Below are 18,460 nucleotides of genomic sequence, written 5' to 3'. Positions count from 1 at the left end.
TCGAAAAGACAAGACAAGCCAGCCGTCAACTGATATGGCGGCTAATTTATTTGTGCTAAAAAAAATCGCAAAAATTATACTGTCATTGTTTAGAAATGTATAATACAGCGCCAGTCACTGATGTTAGCGGCTTTTAACTAGCTGCTAGCTGCTAGGTGTGAGTGCCTGGTTGACTCGCGACAGCCGGCGGTCTACTTTTAAATGCAGTTTAATCGGCGATAATGAAAATGTACACGAGCGTTAATGCTGACAGCCGGACACAGTTGAATTCCTGCAATCCATTTTTAACAAACAAGGCTTACCCAAATGTATGTTTTAGCAGGCAAAAACAATTCTGTAGTTATGACATCACTTCCGAAGAGCAATTTCGCCTAACATGGCGGCCCCCTGACATTGATGAGTTCTGTTTCTTATTACGAATGCAGTATTACATAGAGTACCGTGTTTCGCCAAGTGCTAGCACATACAATGTATTCTTGCCACGAAAAGGGTTTAGTTCCCCTTTAAAGATTTTCTGTCATTCGAGAAAAGCAGCCATGTTTTACTTTTAACATGTTAACACCCCCACCACTTCCTTTTTTTCCCTCTTTCTTTCCCCCCACCACTTCCTAACCTCTGCACACTTTTCTCATCGGTATTTTAGTCTCACCTCCATTCGTTTCCATTAGCCACAGAAATCAAGGGAGCGTGACCGACCAGATTAAGTGGACCTCTTTCACTTGGCCAGTGATCATCTGTTAACCAGTGAGATCGAAGGTCACAAAAGACTGCTGCCACACCATTGAAAGGACACCAGCCAGCCCTGCTTACTTTACACTTGACTCTCAAGAAGTCTTTTGTCTTTTTGTTTCCTTCTTGCCACTCTTTCGCACAGCCTTCCTTTTCCATTATGGCAAATTCCCCCCCACTTTGTCTCACACCTCGTCTTTGCTATTCTTTGGCAAACCAAAAAAAGAACATCAGACATGGGTTAAAGGGTGGAAGGCCATCTCATTACTGACTCGAAAAGTGCAAAAAGCTCCACTGACGCAGCCTAATTACCTGACAGGAGATAAATTGGACTTTTCTCCAGGAGTAAGTAGCCATTCCGGATCCAAGGCTGCAGTGAGCAGCTTGGCTGAAGGGCTCAAGTCCTCATTCTCAACACCAGGGGGAATACTTTGATGCACTCCACTTGTAACCAGCTGTCCCTGTGTGCTTGTGAAAGTTTGGCCTGATGATTTGTAAAACTGATATCTAATAGGCTCAATCTGTGAACCATTTGATGAGCCATACAGGTCCGCTTCCTGCATGGCTGAATGTGAAGTGCTGCAGCCTTTCATGCCAAAGTGTAATGGGCCTACTTCCCTGGCACGGGCCCAGGTTCGAACCAGCATGGCGATGGCACATTTCCTCCTTCTTCCAGGCTCAAGTTTACATTCGTGGGCTTGCTAATCATTAGCTGTCCACTGTAGCGACCACTGTCCCTGAAAGCGTTAATTTCCAAAACAACAAAAGAAATAAAAACTCAAATATACAACTAACATTTGTGTATTGAGGGATTTCCATGTATTTTTTTTTTCCACATGTGGTCAATCATAGTCTTATGTCACATTCCAGACTGCTGGGAATATTGAAATACCCCACTCAGATTTTAGACGATCCAACCTCAAGGCATTCCAGTTGAAATAATTCCAATGGATTCTGAAAGTGGAGGAGCGGAGTTAAGTAGCGAGAAAAATCCCCCCCCCCCAAAAAAAAAAACACACAACAAAAAAACAGCCGGATTGCTATAATAGCAGTATCTAAAGGGTTTTTGATCAGTCACATTTTGAGTCGCTCCTGATGAGTACAATGCCAGGTAGAGCTTAGTGAAGTTAATTATATTTGCTAAATATAATGCGTGTCATTACTTTATTACAGTAGACTAGAGGCCACAACCACCCCATAGGCTGGCCACAATCGATGAAAGGCACAGTTGTTGCTGTTCGCTTCCAGCAGTCAAGGCTGCTGACTCCAGCTAAGCGACACTGGCTGCGGCATCTGTCCGTCCATCTGTAGCAGAGCTCAGCAGAGTGGGGGAGTAAATGGAGTGGAAGGAGGTGCAGATTGTGGTCCTTGCTCAGTGTTTATGCGCCCACAGGCCCAGAGCTTGATGGGGGACGCCGGCAGAGATGTCATGACCTCGGCGGCCCCGCTCACCACCATAACCACCAGCAGCACCGGCGGTACCAAGAGCAGCACCTTGACGCCCTGCCGCCTCAGAGGCCCCATGCAAACGGGGCTCCCTACCCCCATCACCGGTGCGTCCAGCTCCATCACACCCTCTTCATCTGCAGCGGCCTCCTTCTTCATCAGGTGAGCGCCTCCCCCTACTGTCATCCAAATGTTGACTGACAAGATTAAGCTGTTGTTGAAAATGTGCATGGAAGACACGCATGCATGCAAAAATTGAGATTTGCTCAGACTCGCTGCCCTTGAAGATGGTGGTTCATGGCGTTGGCGTGATGTTGTGACCATGGTTGAATGACGGCATGCAGTGTGACACGCTCCATCACAAAATTAAATGAACCTTCGGTTTACAGGCACCAGTGCTCATGAATGGATAATAGAATTATATAATTTGGTGTGAGGAGGGAGAGTCTCACGAAGGGGCTTAAGGCTAAGCTGTGCATTGTCCTGAGGTATTTCATGTTTAATTTCCGTGCCTTTGTTTTTTGTTTTGTTTTTTTTCATCATTTTGAAAGCTTTCAAACATTTGCCATCTTGCTATTTTAACTGGAGCTTTGGCTATTCAACGAGGCTGTTTCGTGGCTGTGAGTTCCAGAACAAGACTACTGTATTTTTCGAACCACAACAGACATTTCAATTCATTAAATTTTCCTTGTGCCAATTTTCGTATGGATGGATATCGGCTTTTCAGTTCGTCATCCAATTCAAATTACAGCTGTTCAACGATGAACAAAAATAGTATTTAGCATTAGCCAAAGTAATAACACAATTACTGGTCACCATGAACTTATATGAACTAACAATAAAACTTTCTCGCCGTCTGGAGAAGTAAAGCCACCGTTGGCCGTCTTACGTTGCCATTCGCTACGTTCGCTTAACTTGAATACATTGATTTTTCTGCAGCATTTACACTTTATTTTGTTACTGCGGCCACGGTGTGTAGCATACGGTTGGACCAATAATTCTAGTTTCTAATTCTAATTTCATCGGTAAGAATGCCATTTAAAATTTTCTCTTATAAGTAAATTAACCCATCAGGTCAAAATTCACCGTGAAATGTAAAGCTAACCTCTGTCAGTCACGATTCATGATACTGGCATCATATATTCTCATTCGTTGATATAAACAGTGAAGTTCGTTTTTTGAGAGGGTCTCATTACTCCATACAGGGATCCTAGCATAAAACATGTACTGCTAAGTGTTTTCAGTGGTAAAATATCAGAACTTGTCAGGAACAGTGGCAACGAAAGATGGCTGCCCACTGGCTTCGGCCTCAAGGGTCCTATTGATATTCCATTTATAAGTTTGTGATATGTGATATGATTTGTGTCACAGGCCTCTATGTTTTCGTCATACTGGAACTAGAAATACTTCCTGCTTTCGTGTCTAAGAATCATGGGAAATATAGTCCTACTTGCCTTTCGTCGCGGTCAGACAAACACTTGAGCATGTTTCCAATGTTCCAATGTGTGGGTAAACAACAAAGCCAGCTTTGAATAGCCGCCGTGATCGGGCCAAAAAAGTTTGGATAATGTTGAGTGCATTATTTTGTTTACAGCTGTTGTACTGTCAACAAAGATAGCATTTAGCATTAGCCAATGAACCAGATTGACTAGTGATATTCAAGTTCTTCGTCTGCCGGCCAATCGAAGCAACCCCCGTGTAGTTACCTGCATAACCTAACATAATAGCGCTAAATTAAACAAATAAACATACAGCACAATTAGAATAAACTCTTTAACATACAGTTCTTTGTGAAGACAATGCACCCTATAACCCGGTGCGCCGTATGTATGAAAATGTTTTAAAATAGACCCGTTCATTGATATTGCGCCTACAGTGCGCTTAATGGTCTGTAAAATACGCTATGTTCTTTTGTTACAACAATCCTGGCGAATACTTACCCTAGTGTGCTGCGTTGTCACAAACAGATTCCCTGGCAGGTTGGTCAGTGCATACATTCCCAGCCTCAATCTCTCCGAGGGGTGCTGCATGCTTAATGAATGTTGGCAATAGGCAAGCCTGCTGAGAATGACGCATGGGGACTATTGCAGGTCTGCACCACTTGAGGGAGAGAAAAGCAGTGAAGGAACTGTGACAAGAAGCCCATGGGACATCACCAATTAGGGATTAGTTTTTCTCCAGTTGGAATCAGAAGGGATTGTGCAGGGGAAGTCCAGGTCTACTAACTTCCTGCGCATCTCCCTTTCTTGTTATAAGACCACTGCCGGGACAACAGTTCGGCATGACACAGGGTTGATTCCTGACACTGATTTATATGTTGTCATGTTTTCGTTGGAGCAAACCACAAAAAAGATTATGATCATGAGCAAGTGCCGCCCAGACAGTTTGGACTTAGCACAGTGGAAAAAAAAGAGGGTGAGGTGAATCTGTTTTTTCCGCTGCAGCAGGTCCTGGTGGGTTAGAGGAGGTACAGATGGAAGTACAATGAAAGGTCCCACCTTTTATTTGATCCCAAAGATAATTTGCTTGGCAAGAATCTGGTGTTTAACTTGGCCCGGAGAAGTGTTACGATGCTATGAACAACATTCCACACATACAGAAAAGGGTGTTGGAGATGCATTGTGGCTGATTTGAAGCTTCCTGAGCCTCTGCAGCTGTTGCAAACTACCAAAATATTATTGTAATCGTTATCTCCTCCTCGTCGTTGTTGTAACACCCTAAGGCTGATTAGAATTTACCTCCTCTGTGTTTTCACAATGATGAGAAAAAAAAAACAATTCAAAGAAATTAGTGTCTTTTAGGTTTGAGACTTGATTGAAAAACCCACATCTGATTAGTATTCTGTTTTGTTCTGGAAAGATACAATTAGTGGGGTTTGTGTGCAAATCCGCTGCGCCGGGATGGTGAAGCTGAATAATCAAACACTTGCTGCCTCCTTGGACATTTGTTTGACATTCACCTACAACATTTCACTTGCAAATGAATTTTTAATTAGAATACAATTAGCTTCAGTTGGGCTGCTCTTTCTTTTGTGAGGAAACAAACAATGAACATTGTTGGATTTTTCTTTGCAAAGACAACTCAACATTAAAATTTGAACCACTTCCTCATTTTTTTCCATGTTGATATTGGCCGAATCATATTTTAGAGGAATAAAATGTTGCTTCCAAGCCCGTTCCCCTCCCTAATCATTTTGCAAAGAGGCTTAAAAGCCAAGAAGACACAGGGTCAGTAATGACCAATTAGACTGACTCGACAGTTGCATGGAGACAGGAAGAGTCAGGGGTCAAACACTGACTGGCTGCTTCATATCATTGTGTGTGTGTGACTGTGTGTGCGCGTGTGTGTACAGGTGGGGAGTGGGGCTAATGAATTTAGAGCCTTGTGTTCAGCTGACTAGCACGGTGAGCACTGATTGCCTTGTGACGGAGCATATGATTAGTATATTGACACAACGCTGTGTAATGAAAGCAGGTGGAGCTCGGAAACTGCGGAAATAACTGCTTGCTTCTATTCCCATATTCCTCTTCCATTAACACCTGCTGATTGTGAAGGTGTGTTTATTACCCGTAAGGCCCATGGGATTTCTCGGCGGGGAAACTGCAGCGAGGAACGGAATCCTCAGTTTTCAATATATTCTTCTTAGTCTGCTCATTCTTACCCAAGACAGCTTTCGCGATCTTAGAGTCTTAAAATCTGTTTCTGACGCTTTTCAGTCTCATACAGTACTAAGCATTGTCAAAAGCAAGATGATGTACAGTGAATCCCTGTTTATCTTGAGGATGCGTTCCACACCCATCTGATATAGGTGAAAATCTGCAATAGAGAGCGCATAAGGGAAAATTAATAGTTTCACCCCTTTTTTAAAGTATTCTTTGACGCCTGTTCTCAGTGTGTGGCTTGCACAGTACTCCAAACAAGAGTCAAAACATGCTTGTTTGCTGGAATGTGACCCTGGAGGAGTGTCAGGCGGAAGTGTATTTATTGTACCTGCCTTGCAGCTGCTGCCCAGGTGAGCGTTGTTTGCTAATGACTATGTTTGCACCCAAGGAATCTTCCTGTATTTGTGGCGGGAGGCCATTCAGTCGCCGCTCGTGCACACTCGCTTTTGTGCTTTTGAGTGCTCCGAGTAACCATAGAAACACGTCATTTAGAAATGAAATATGACATTTTGTCAGTGGAAGTTACTACATTTGAATAGGCCTCTCCACATCACTAGACTGTAATTTAGTCTGATGGAGGAATACGCATCTCTTCGTCTATTAGAACTGTGTATAGAAGTGGCGAGGCGGTAGGATGTTTGTTTCTCTGAGATAATGTGTAGTTGTAAAAGCGTTAGAAGGCTTCAATATTGTGATGAATTATATACACAACAGGAATACATTTCTGAGCAATGTCTGATCAATTAATCACCCGGCCACAATCAATGCATATAAATTCGTAATTTCACAAGCAATCTTCATGTGAACAATGCAACTTGTACACAGAATTGCTATGGATGTCATTATTTGACATACGACTTTAAGTTACAGTTTGTTTAAAAATAAATAAATAAAATAAAACATAGACCAACATAAAAATGCCGCGTTCCATTTGCATTCGTGTTATTCTTTTGGGACAATATATTTTACAGTACTCCGCAATTCAGGGCTGGCCTGCAAATAGCGAAAATCCATTTTAGGTTATATAGGCCTACCATGATTTTACCGATCCGGCCCACTCGGTAATATATTTTCCTCTAAGTGGCCCCTGAGCTAATATGAGTTTGACACCCCTGATATAGGCCCTTATTCTGTCATATAGAATTGCGCAATGTCCTAGCGAATCACACTTAAAATTGCACAGAAAGTCTTCCCAGAAACGTGTTGCTAGCAAGACATATTTGCTTCCACTTCCTGTTATTGTAGGTGTCATGGCAAAATGTCCCAATATTTTCACTAGTCATTGTAGCCTTCATCGACGTATCTCATGTTGGTGTGATGTCTATAGAGAAAGGTTGGTTGGCTGCAGTGTGATTGACAGTGGAGATCATGACTCCTGACAAGTAGGCGGGGCGGATTATGTTGAGTGCAGCGGTCCATAGAGTGAGTGTGGACCCACATGGCGGGAATAGCACGACGGACCTATGTGCTTGTAAATGATGTCTTTCGGAAAGCCGTCTCAGTCTCGATTCTAACAGCATCAGGAACCGGAGATGTGTGACTGGTGAAGGATATTAGATTGAACACTATGGGAGTCACGTAAGTTGTGTCCACACACAACAACGTGTGTGTATTATGCCTCTGTTATCTTTGCAAAGTAATATTTCCTTAGTTTCTTGTTTCTGCTCTTTTGATCTCTGAAAAGTATGTTTCTATCTGCTTTGCCCCCCCCCTCTCTACCGTGCAGTTTTGCATAGTTGAGGCTACACTGTCTGCTCCCTGGAGGTGAGAGGGTAATGGCTGTGTTGTCAAGCCACCGCAAGATGGATTCCTCCGCTGGGGCAAGAGTGTGAGCAGAATGTATAGCTTAGCAGAAAACACACTGCTGAAATGCTGGCTCTCTTTTCAGATGCTACTGTAATGTTAACACAGCTACCTCTAAACCGCCTGACAAATGAGAAATGATTCATATCAATCTGTTGAAGGCGAGAACACATGCCCAGGGCAGCAAATTGTGCAATCCGAAGCATGGAGTGGGTGGAATTTGAGATGGTTTGTTTGCTCTGCAGTATTTATCTTTTTTCACCATGGGATAAAACACTGGCCGCTAATGTACTGCTATAATCAGCATGGTGGAGTTAATGGCTGCTAAATGTGCAGCGCCAAAAACAAATACACAGATGTGATTCCATCCAAGCCCAGTTGTGCTTTGCCCATGCTGACATGCCAATGGATATCCAGCCTGGCCTTTTTATGTCAAGGAAAAATTCAATTGAGTAAGTTCCTCCAGACATGACAAAAGTGGCCTCAATGAGAAAACGTCTTTTTGGCTCAGCGGGACATGGATCTGAAGGAAATACCATGTTTTCTTAAAGGGGCAGCAGATATAATGAAAACAACAGAGGCCCCAGAATTGTTCCCTGTGGAACACCATGCAACACTGGGGCAGTGCGTGACTCAGAGCAACCAAAACCTAACAAAAACGTTCTTTCAGCCAATTCAGATTTCGATTCTACGTTGTTGCTGAATTTGATGCATACTTGTGATTGATCTCCTCGCTTAGATAACATGGCGTGATTGTATCTTGCCCCGCAGCAGCAGGCTGATGCACGCTATTGTGACGGCCAGCAGGGTATCACTTGCGCCTGTCACCACCAACCTGCAAGTGAGAACCAAGGCGCAGTGTTTGGCGCGGCTTGCGTGAGCGCTCGCTCTCCCTTGTTCCTCCACATAAACCTCTGAGTCAGTAAGTCTGTCTGGCCCACTCACATAGCCTGCAGAGGGTGGATGTCTGACAAACAAAAGAGCTGAAGTGCTGACGTGAGGCTATGTGCTCACCCCTAGTCCATGTGGACTAAACCCTTAGGGGGAGGATTGAAGCATGGCACTCCTGATAGATTCCTTTCACATGTGGAGTCATAAGAGGATTTCTGTACTTACTTGTCTCCTAACAGAGGGTGGCCTTTGTCTCATTATATTGGTGGAGGTGATAAAAACATTTAAATGTGTGGCCAGTGGGAAGAAAAGGTCGAACCGTTCGCACCGCACCATTTCCAGTCCATATCAAACATCACAGCTAGGGGTTGTGATGCTTAGCTAGTTAGCCAGCTAGCTTGATCAAAATGTTCCACACGTGTTTGTTATAACAAGGGAAAGGTAAAGAATAGGAGTTAGCGTCAATCCTCCTGTCTCATCACAGACGTGGCAGTTTTGATACATGATATCAACCATATGGTTTCTAAATGGTAAAGCTGTGAGTGATTAAGGACGGAAATTAACGAAAATGTTTACTTATATATTGCGGGTGGAGGTTAGCTTGCTAGCTCTTAGGACTCCTCCATGGAAATAAGCAGTCTGGAAGATTCTGACAGCTCACAGGTATCTTAATATTGTAAATGTTTTTTTGTTTTTTTTAATGAATGTCCTTCAGTGAATAGGATCCAAAACAAAAAAAACAACATGACCTAACCTGTCTCATTTACTTGCTGGCCAACACAACTCTTAGATGTGACGACCAACAAAGTCCGGCTATATTGTGACCAATTATCTTACTTTGGGAGAGCTTATTTAGCTAACATTTTGAGAGCGGGCGAGGACTTCACTGCCCTGTCTCTCTCCCCACACTAAAAATGCAAACTGGTTACTCTGAATGAATATCAGATCGCATGCCTGCAGGGGCTAAGTGTTACCATCCAAACTGTTTTAGTGTCAGTGACAGGTGTCATGCAAATCCGCACTGTTATCATACAGTTCGACAGTGTTTCAGGACAATGTTGTGCAAAGTGCTTTAGCCAATGCAAGGCAACATGCATTGGAGGAATTGTATGACCTATTGTGTGCATATGCAAAGTAGGTCCCATTGGCCTCTGATCCCCACAGCACTTCCTGGCTTTAATATGGTACCATTCACAGAAACAAACATGGCTCACGACAGACTTTTCACGCATCAGTGCTCAGTATGCAGCGTCACCATGGCCTTCTGTTCTCATTGAATTACTAATAGCTGCCTAATCAGTGCTTGTCGATTGATTTCCCTAAATATTTCTCTCTGAAAAACACACACAACATGGTTAACAATGGGAAAGTCCCAGATCGGATTACCACTGAGGATAAGACCTTTGTCAGGGCAGACCTGACCCTTGAGAAGAGAAACTTTCTTTTTTTCCCCTTTTTTAATCAATCTATTTTGGTACAAACTATTACCCTGAAGTCCAATAATGAGGGTACATTAAAGTGAAAAAAATAATAATAATAATAATGAGGGTACATTAGTGTGGATACTTCTTAGGCAAATATACTCTTATTATAACACTACCTTTGAGAATGCGGAAAGTCTTGTTCAGAAATTCTAAGCTTTTTCGAATTGTGCAGTGTCAAAGTAAATGTTGCAGTAAAGCTTTTATCTCCTCTCCTTTTCTGAATGCAGGATTATTGCATAATCTGTTCACGACCCAATACGTGAGAGCTGGCTGCAAATGCTAAAAATCCCATTATCCTCATACATATTATATGGCTTGGCCCGTGTTACTGTATGTGATACAGGATCATCTTTTGGACTTAATAATGGCTTTTTCCGCTTTGGTTGAGTATTCATTGTTTTATCTGCATCTGCTATGTTGCACTTGATCTTTTCACCTTTCGAATCCTCGACCTTTTAGCTCAGATATAGATGAAAGATGAAGAAGGTTCAAACTCCCCTCCCCTTGCTGCCTTGCAGCCCTCTGGATCCACTGATTAATCACTGAAAGGATCTTAGCAGCCCACGGGCCACTTTGTTGTGATAGCCTTTAAATGGACATTCAAATAAATAACCACTGGGTGTCTCTCCTTGGTTATAAGTGATTAATGAAAAAGCAAAGTGGGGCAGAAGCTGTCACTTCATGTCCCACTCAGAGCATTAGTTTCTTAGATAGACACAACTATGTAAGCATTTCATGTGGAATAAATATTGCCTTTTCATGTTTTTCTTCATAACCGCACACATTCCCAAGACCGTAGATGTTACTCATGCATTGGCGAGGTGAGCAGAGCAGCTCATCCTGAGGTTTTCAAGGAAAGGTGTGGGTGGGAACGGCGGTTGAATCCGAGTTCAACATGTGTACCGAATGTGTGAAGTCATTCCAGATGATTCCCTGCAGCCGCAGAGATCAGCGCCGCCGAAATAGCTGGTGCAGGGTGCGCAGGAGCGGGGTGTGAATGCACAGGAAGGGATGAAAGCAGCTGTTAATCTTTGTCAGCGGTGCCAGGCAGGCTGGGGGTGAAGGTGAGGCGGTGGGTGGGATAAACTGCAGTCTGCACAACCCAAGTAGAATACGTCTTCATTATCATCTGTCAACCATCAGATGAAAAGTGAATTTTTACGCTGAGGCTTTTTTTTTTTTTTTTTTTTACCCTGCATGTTGAATCAGGTTTCACTTAATAGCGGAACATTTAGCATATATCAACTAACTTACAGCACTACAATTTGTTTACCCTCAAACTAAAGGAAGTGAAAAGCTAAGGATTTATCTTTGACTCTCATTACAGATATTTCCAATTCTTTCCTTTGCGGCTTTAAATTGGCTCCTTCATCCAAATTAACTGACAATTGGGTCCTACAGAGCTAGTGCCCTTTTCTTTGTCTACTCCTCCATGACCTAATGTTAAAGCCATATTAGTGAAAACAATAAAATGAACTGTAAATAGAACTATAGCCCCTGACTTTTGCCCCCAAATGTCCCTCATTTAGTGGTCTTAAGCCCTCATTAAAATGGTTGTCTAGTCAAGAGAGCTTTGTGTCCTGGTGTGGATGCAGGGGCTTTACGAGAAGAGGAAGGCAGGAAACGCCTACAAAAGCCAGAAAGTTACATGCTGCATTTAAGTACTCAAATCATTCCCCCATGAGAACACATTTGTCCTTTGCACACTTTAAAAACTTTTGTGTCCTTTTCATCCTCATGTGATTATATTCTTCATTTGTCTTATGGCCATGTTAATACAAGCTTCTGTTAATCCGACTGATTGAACTTCCCTTAGTTTAATCTGCCATGACACCAAACCAGGTTTTACTGAATATTGATGAGTTTTTGCACCAAATGTTCAATTTATTCTTGGCCAGCTGGGGAATACCATTTTCAAGGGGGGAAATAAGACTCCAAGGTGGCTGTGTCAAAGTTTCAATGATCAATTTTTCCTTCTCAGGCATAAAATAATTTAGTGCCGCATTGGTGGAGGCACACTGGCACCGAGCCATTACAGGGGAAGACTCATCTGCTCTTTCTCATGGCTTTTCTTCTTCATTTTATCGTAAAAGTCATTGTCTTTGAACTGTTTCTCCTATATTCCATCATCATAATCTCTGATTTATTCATCATTTTACTCTCATGCATACTTCTTTTTTATCATGTCCCCTCTCTGTTTTTATATATTCACCAATGTTCAGAGGTTTCATAAGCAACAAATGTGTGCTGTAGTTACGTGGTATAAATCAAATGTACTTCCTTAATTGGCCAGGGATTGATGCAGTGGTGATTGGTGTGCAAGCCTTGGTTGTTATCATTTAACATTCTGAATTACATTGCAAGTGGACTGTTCTGGTTACTTTAGAAGATGTTTTGGCTTCCAGGCTAGTTAGAGCAGCAGCAGCCCACTCCTAACTAGGCTGTTGCTTGAACTGATGAAGCCTGCTCGGATAAGAGGCGAAACGCTCGAAACGTCTAAACTTGCTTGAACGTTTGATGCGGAGGAACCAGACTGAATTGCTGCACGGTGTGTGAGCTTTGGAAACTACTTTTCATGAGTGGCTGGGATGATTCAGAATTAGAATTGCAGTTGCACTATGTAGCAACGGCACAGATTACAGCCAATCAAAATATACATATAAGCTTTCACACACTATTTCTTCTTTCTTCAAGGAGTTGTGAGCTGGTGTTTCTTTAGCCATTCTTCGCAGAAATTAGTCACTTTTGGTGAGCCCACAAAGACTATTTGCAGTCATGTGATGACCAAGTCTCTGTTTGATTGGTGAATAGCGATGGAGCAGGAAGTCTCGCAGACACACCCCCAAAAAAAATCAATCCATAAAGCAATAAAATGAAATGCAGCAGAATGTATGAGTCGCCAACTGAATTTTTTTGTAATGATTGTTTGAACGCATCTTTAGAATAAATTGACCTGGATGAATACGAATATCCACAGGCATCATTTAACAATACATAAAATGGCCCATTTTGCATTTGGTGTCCACCGTCAGACAAGGACAAAATATTTGTGGAAACAAAGACGTCTTCTTAAAGACCTTGGCGCAACATGTTTGGTATGTGCTGATGCAGGATATTGCGCAGCTAACTGAAAATCACATCCCTCACTGTACGCTTTAACTGGGATTCATTTATCTCTTTCTAATAAGTCTTAGCCTGGAGCTGTTGGGCTTTTTTTCCTGTGTAAACTGACACTGGGCAGATGAGAGACTATGCACAAGCTGCAGGAAAACAGGCAGGCAGTCAGTTAGAATCTTCCATGCTTGCGAGTGATAAGATTCACTCAGCAACAGATAAGAATGTTGGTTCTCCCTTTCCATTTTAATATATCTGGGCTGCCATCGTGTCAAAATGATTAGAAGGAGGATGTGTTCTTTTTTTCTTGGTTGGCGAAACGTTGATTTGTGATAGTGAAATAGCAGATGTTTGCCACTTTGTTGAACACTCAAGGATGAACGGTTGTGTTTATGAAGTTGTGGTCTGCTTGTTTTTAGTGAATTAGGAAAAGGAAGAGGAAGTGAGAAAATAAATATTTATACTGGTGGTCTCATGATTGCAGGTGAGCCCTCAAAGAAGGATCATAGAGCTCACCAAACCTCATGCTTTGTTTTGACTAACCCATAGCCATGCACTTCCTTGATTACTTTAAACGTTTGGTCTTCATGACGCTTCAGGTTTTTGAATGACGAATAGCATATTGTCGTGTGTATTATTGTCACAGGAATGATTGAATGGCCATACGTATGATGTATGTACGTATATGGGGAACGCATAGTGTCATGCGCGGTGTGCACTTTGAGATTTGACACGTGGAAGTGAATTGGGTGTGTACGGGAATATTTAGCCAGATAATGAGCATTACTTCAGTCCACAAAGTCCATCCAGGCAGTGTATCAAGTATCAACACCTTTATCATTATTTTGCTGTTGGCCTCCGATGCCATCCTAACTTGAAGGGAGTTTGCAAACGTGGACGCTGGACCTGAGAGATTAATTTAGCTTAGCTCTTGCTAGCTGCTAAGACAGGCACAACATGAATGGGTTTAAAACTTTGCCAAAAGTGACAAGGCAACCTGGGTTCTGCGTTGGCCAGTGTACGGTCAGGGCTCCTGGAGATTAAAGTAAGTTATTTTAAACTAAAAAAGAAAACCTTTCCATAGGCTGTGTCAGTGTCGGCCACATGTGTACACGTGATGAGTTTTCAAAAAAGTGAATATGAGGCTTGGTAAAGCACTTTGGACAACATATGGTGTGTCTAGTGTGCTATATCATATACATTTACCATTTTGAACAAATTGGATTTTCCCATTTATTTGGACTATGACGTATTTTTCGGCAAAGGTGCATTCCGTTCAAATCTATTCAGGATTCGGTTGTTAAATGGTAAACGAATATGTGAACGCACATTTGATGTACGAGTCCAGGCACTAGAGATTAACCTCAATTATTTGCTCCATGTAAATCTTTACTGGTTGGTCTTCCTTGCTGCTACAAAATCTTGGGTGTATCTACATTATGAATGTGTGAACATGTTTTTTTTGAATGCTGAATCACCACTGAAGCGTAGCATCGGTTGGGTCATGTTACAGTTGATGTGGCATCATGGCCGTTTGTAGACTAGCACAGATATGCAAATGTGCCACATTTGGACAAGAGCCAATAGTCTGCATTGTTTGAGCATGGTGCATTGTGTGTAGCTCTCGTTTATTTTGTGCTACTTTAATGTTATTCCCTTGCACATCTTTGGGCCAAAAGGGCGTTTGATCGAGTCAAGGGCAGCCCATCAATAAGACAGTGTGTAGTGATTTTAGCTCAGGGGAAGTTTCCTCCTATTGATTCTCCAAAACACAGCATCTCACCTGAAATACTAGCACACATCCTCCTCAGTCAATCCTGAGCATCTGCTGATATGGCATTTTGGCAGCCTATCCAGCTAACAACATGGTTTTGTGAGCCAGTAGAACGTCGGAATGTCTCCAAATGCGAGCAAGGCTGAATCATTGTGCTGTTGTCATTATCACTGCGCAGTTGTGAGGCTGGCTGCAGCTCAGAATTCCCAGCTCCATTCACCAAGAGTCATGCTGGACAGCTAATCAGCTGCACTGTGAGCGTGTGTTGTTCACAGTCTGATATCGCTCTCACTGATCTGAGCCTTGCATGTCTACAAAGGGACAAAAAAAAAAAAAAGGAGAATCGCCGAAAGGAAATGTCAAGGATAGAAAATGTGCCCAACATGGTAATTATCTCCAGAAAAGGCTTACCTGAAGATCTGTACAGCTGGCGTGGGGAACACAGACACATTTGCACAAACAAGGAAACGGGTGCTAGCAACTAATGATTGTCTGGGGCTGAAGAATTTCTCTTGTTAATTTGACAAAGGTTGAAAAGCTTGTTGGTGTCATTACTGATAGCAGGCAAAAGTGAAGCTGTGAAAGGGGGTAGGCCAAATACCGCCATTCGGCTAGCACTCTCGGCTCCTTTCTTTCCCGCTGTGACTCCTTCCACAAGAGAGGGCACAATCTGATGCCTTGAACAAAGAGGATTTTTTCTTTACATCCCTCTTTCTTTTGAGTCATTTCTATATGCAGCAATCAGTATCTGTCCTTGAGGTATGTTCAGTAGGAGACAGTGATGAAGCTGAAATGCTATCAGGGCACTTCCAAATGTGGCCGCTCCCAATTATGACGTCATCTTGACATATAACACATGAAACCTCACTAAGGGGAGAAGCATTAGTCTAATAATGAATGGTTAGCCTGTCAGTGTGACCAATGTTCACATTAGAGTTGTCTTCCATGTGGATGCTTGGCAATCAGGACCCAACAGGATACAGTGGAATTGGAAGCATGTGGCAAAGCTAAGGGGAGCGACGACTCCTGCACTTTGAAATAAGCTCCTGAGGCAAATTAAGTTGGACACGCTACAAAACAGCACAGAGAAGCGTGCGGAGGCTTGGAGGAAGCTAAAGGTTACGCGATACATCAAACCGCTTCATTACAATTCTGTGCTCGGCAAATAGGTAGGCAGGGGTTGGGATTTTGTTTTTCTTTCCTTCTCTGCTTCCATAGTCAATCCATCCAAGTTCATAAAAGGGCCACTGTGTCAGAAGGGGCTAGGTGCCGAGAGTGTGTATTTGTGCTGAATGTTCTTTCATCTGGCAGCACTCACACTCACTCTGTCGGGCGCTCTCCAACAAGACTGCTTGGTCGGCGGCCCAGGGAGCTCCGTGCTAAATTGGCAGCCCGGGGAATACAGGGCGCTCTCGCCCACGCGCTGGCTTTCATTCTCCTTTCCCTACCCTTGACCGTTGACTGACTGCACTCATTCTCACGGTCCAGCATCAATCTGTCGCTCGATGATGTCATTCGCTCACTGCCTCGCTTTCATTTAGTCGCAACGTGGCTCATTCAGGTTATCCATCTAGGTGACGCGTATCTCTGCATCTAGTCTTTATGATTAATAACACCTAGTTGATTACATCCTGCAACAAAAGGCAAAATACAAACGTGCATATAATATATGTAGTGACTAACCACACTATCACACTCACATGCATGTACTGTAGGCATACTAACCTAATCTGTTTGAAGTGTGGGACCCTAAAAGAAGAGAGGGCTCCTGTGTGCATTAAGTATTCATCTGGCGTGCAGTAGGGTGCACTGCATGCGTGTGCGCGCGTCGGGGTTATAGGAGCCTGTGTGTGTGTGGAGAGAAAAACAGTACTCCCAAATTGCGCCGCAAGCAGCCGGCAATCGAGGGAGCTGACACTCCGTCTGGTTGTTGAAGGGAAAAGGGGATGGGCTGGGGAAAAGAGAGCGAGAGAGTGAGAGGGAGAGAGAGGCATAGCAGGACAACTGCCAGAATTTCTCCGGTAGTAGAAAAGGAGCGAGAGGCAGAGTAGGAATTCTCCTCATTGTCAGCCAGTAGGTGGAAATCTTGCAGCCCAGTCAGGCATGCTGATTCCTGCGCGTCAACAACACAGACTCTGGGAAGGACGTGGTCTTTGGAATCAGGGGATTAACCATGCAGCCGGTGATGTGAATGCAGAATGGATGTGAGTGAAGGGGCGGAGAGCAAAACTGTGTGGAGACTGTTGCTGGATTCTTGAATCTTTGGACGGCGGCGGAACTTTTTCGGGGGCAGAGGGATGGAAATCTTTAGAAGTGCTTTAGTGGTGCGTGAAATGAGGGGACGCTCAGTCTCATCCTGACCCCCCTCATTTCCTCCTTCTAAGAAGCCCTGCGGACTACCTGCCCCCCGCCTCACACACTGGGTGCTCTTCCTGTTTGCCCATTCTGTCCTGCGCTTCCGCCCCCGTTCAGTTACGAGGTCGCCTCCTCCTCCTTTCTCCTTCTCTGCATCGTCTTCTCTCTGTGAAATCAGGTGGACCCTCTATGATTGCCGTCGGAGTAAAAAGGACCCCGGCCCCGCCTCGCTCGGTTCTCGCCAGACTGTGGCGGCATATCGAATGTACAAGTAATGGAGAATGCTGACAATACAGACATGGACTGCAAAGTTGAACTCTATCAGTTGTCTGTTTGCTGACTATGAGCGTACTCTAGATAATGGATTGGAAAGAGCTGTAAGTATTCATCACAGCATTCCTTCTAACTTGATTTTATTTGCGGTAGATCGGTACCCATTTCAGTCTGACTTCCTTTGATCATTTATTCCAAATTGCACACAAACTGGCATCATTGCCACAGTGTTGGGAGTGAACAGGTGGACTAGCTTCCCGAGCCTATCCATACAGCTTATTTTCCATTGACTGATGCTGGCCAAGAAAGAGAGATGAGTGACAAGTCATTCATTTCATTTTGCGTTTCCTGTCCATTAGTTGGGTGAAAAAGCAATAAATCACTTTTTTTGTGAAGCTCTTTTGATGCGCATGGTTACTAGCTTTAGATTGCAAAAACAGCACACTGGTCACAACAATTATAAATCAATACAGTACCCACATCTTTGTGTTTCCTGTTGCTTTTTGATGAATGATGGCATAGCTTATAGCTGATGCAGAATACGGAGTGCCAGAGTATGGTGTAGTTTCAACCTTTCTTTCATTTCACCTCACATTCACCTCCACCGCCATCCTTTTTTCACCCGCACAATCCAGCCGGCATGCTATCACACATCAGGAACTCCCCGTGGAGAACCGTCTCCTGTAGCCCTCTTGGATGCAATAATTATTCCATCAGCCGGCAGCATGTTCCCTGATTGTGCTCAAGGGCCGGCCCTGCAGGGGGGGGCGTACAGTAGAGAGACGAGGGATGAGGGGAGTGTTGAGAGGGAGTGGGGCGGTGGTGGTTGTCACTCCAGGACACAGGGAGGGGGCTGTGTTTTTGGCAGTGGCCTGCCCAGTCCTGTGCCGAGGAGCCCTGAGAAGCACTAATGGGGCTTGCTTGTTCGC

The 18,460-nt window shown here is 43.6% G+C and overlaps 1 protein-coding gene across 5 annotated transcripts in view; it reads left to right on the top strand.

The window, feature by feature from the left end:
* kif26ab (kinesin family member 26Ab) overlaps positions 1-18,460 on the top strand; it is a 75,202-nt gene that overhangs the window by 35,519 nt on the left and 21,223 nt on the right. For 3 of the 5 annotated variants that reach the window (XM_077555830.1, XM_077555836.1, XM_077555844.1), the window contains one exon: positions 2,123-2,337. In XM_077555830.1, the coding sequence (XP_077411956.1) occupies positions 2,123-2,337 (215 nt within the window). Of the gene's footprint in view, positions 1-2,122; positions 2,338-7,392; positions 7,416-7,563; positions 7,666-16,950; positions 17,636-18,460 lie in introns of those variants that run through there. The other 2 variants (XM_077555853.1, XM_077555861.1) reach the window with 2 other exon arrangements.

This window comes from Vanacampus margaritifer, chromosome 1 (genome assembly GCF_051991255.1).
Source record: "Vanacampus margaritifer isolate UIUO_Vmar chromosome 1, RoL_Vmar_1.0, whole genome shotgun sequence".
Classification (NCBI taxonomy): domain Eukaryota; kingdom Metazoa; phylum Chordata; class Actinopteri; order Syngnathiformes; family Syngnathidae; genus Vanacampus; species Vanacampus margaritifer.
Note: the sequence above shows the minus strand (reverse complement) of the source record. Positions and strands in the feature narration are given on the sequence as shown.